We start from the raw sequence: 2,025 nt of genomic DNA, 5'->3' as shown, positions 1-2,025 counted from the left end.
TGGTCAAACCACCTTGTCTTTGAACACAAGTAATAGCTCCTGCATACATATTTTTAATGCATACATATCTTTAATGATTTGAATATAAGCTTTATCAATTAAGAACTAGAAAAATCTGATAAGAGGAACTTTATGAATTTGTCCTTAGAATTGGGTAACATTGTTGTATAAGAGGGAGCAGGCAAAAATCCCATGTTTTTTGGAAAATTTTCAGGAAAACAAAGTGGGAGGGAGGTCTGGTTGTTTTTGGAGCTGAATACTTATTAAGAACTTGATGGAAGTGAAGCACAAAGAATATGGAAGGCATTGCAATGATTTGATTTCTTCAAGGTATAATTTTCTAGCTGTATGTAGGGTTTGTAAATTCTATTTATACACACCTTGTTTGTACAAATTAAGTGGCTTCATTTTATTGGAGCCTAGATGCGAGCTACGCATCTCCAGATTCTGCACCTGATAATTTCTCCGAAAAAAGATGAGTTACCTTGCAGAAACTGCTGCTCTAACTCATTTGAAAATGAAACTAACACTAATTTGCAGCGTTTGGATTTGGGAAGATTTCAAGCACATTATAGACTCGACTTTTATTATGAGAAGTTGCTCAGGAAATTTGAACAACATAACAATCTAAAGAAACTGAGGATAAATGTTTACATGGGTACCAGGTCTTCAATATCTAGCATTTCTTGAGAACATGGATTATCTGCGTTCTTACCTTCTTAGTCTTTCTTCTTTCTACAGAGATCACGGTCATATGGGTTTCATTTACTCAAGTTTTAGATCAAATAAGTCGAGCCTTTGGGAAAGAATAAAAGGAAAATTTCTCACCCCCTTCTGCTATATGTATATTATTTATGGCAGGAACTCAATGGCAGGAAATATGGCCATCACATCTCTTCTACTTCGTCTATTTTAAGCAGGATGCGATCTCATATGCTTGAAAAAAAAAGTAGAGCATGAGCCACGCAACTTCTATTTTTCCTCTTAATCGGTAAGGCGTTCATCTGAAATGTTTTCTTTTTCAGATCAGTCGCTGCCTCCTTATTGAGAAATTTGTTTTGTCTGTTGTTGTTGTTCTTTTTATTTATTTATTTATTTATAAGAGAGGGCTATGATGAGGCATATGGCCCTAGGGGATCTTTGTAATGCACTTATTGAAATATTCAAAGCATCGAGAAGCCTACGCTTATTATTATACATAAGGGCTCCAAAAGACTTGGAAATAATACTCGAAGAGATTGGAAATTTGATACATATTCGATGCTTAAACATTGATGGTTATAATTTGACTATGCTGCAAAGATCCCTATGCAATCTCTATCACTTGCAATGCATAATATATTAGATCCGAGGGGTGCCAAGTCAATCTAAAGTTGATGATTTTTTTACCGAGTGGCATTAATAACCTTTCTAACGTGCGATATGTGAAATTGCCCGAGGATTATATTTCATTGATATGTTGGATTGGGAAGCTAAAGTCTCTTCGAGAATTGAATATGTTTGATATTAGAGATGCGAGTGGTTATAGAATTGGAGAGCTGGAGAGTATGAATGATCTTCACATTTTAGGAATCTACAACATTGAAATTATGTGCCAAGAGGCTCACTGATTTAACCTTATGTTGGAGTAACACTGATTCGAGGAACATCGATTTATATGAGAACGTGCTCGACAAACTTCAGCCACCAAAATGTCTAGGGAATCTGAGCATAGAGAGATACATGGGTGCAAGGTCTCCAATATGGATGAATAATGCCAATCCAATCTTCAATATAAAGAAAATCGAATTGACAGATTCCTTGGAGTGTGAAACTCTTCCACCTTTTGGGCTACTTCCCTACCTCAAGTCACTGACACTTCCTAAAATGCCGAAAGTAAAATGGCTCGAAAGTAAATTTAATGGGAATGATAAATACCATGCCTTTCCATTGCTAGAGGAGCTACATATTACGAAATTAAAAGCATTAGAGGATTGGTTTGAGGCAGGAGTAGCTGCTGAAGATGGATGTTTGTTTCCTTGCTTA

At 36.0% G+C, this 2,025-nt stretch overlaps 2 protein-coding genes across 2 annotated transcripts in view; both read left to right on the top strand.

Moving 5' to 3' along the window:
- LOC114579881 overlaps positions 1-2,025 on the top strand; it is a 58,885-nt gene that overhangs the window by 18,997 nt on the left and 37,863 nt on the right. The window lies entirely within an intron of this gene.
- Positions 97-2,025, top strand: part of LOC114579880 (putative disease resistance RPP13-like protein 1) — a 13,771-nt gene continuing 11,842 nt past the window's right edge. Inside the window, exon 1 of the mRNA XM_028695791.1 lies at positions 97-1,580. Within this exon, the coding sequence (XP_028551624.1) occupies positions 1,377-1,580 (204 nt within the window). The 5' untranslated portion in view covers positions 97-1,376. The remainder of the gene's footprint in view (positions 1,581-2,025) is intronic.

Source organism: Dendrobium catenatum, unplaced genomic scaffold (assembly GCF_001605985.2).
Source record: "Dendrobium catenatum unplaced genomic scaffold, ASM160598v2 fragScaff_scaffold_674, whole genome shotgun sequence".
Taxonomy (NCBI): Eukaryota; Viridiplantae; Streptophyta; class Magnoliopsida; order Asparagales; family Orchidaceae; genus Dendrobium; species Dendrobium catenatum.
The sequence above is the reverse complement of the archived record's forward strand: the minus strand, read 5'-3'. Positions and strand labels throughout refer to the sequence as shown.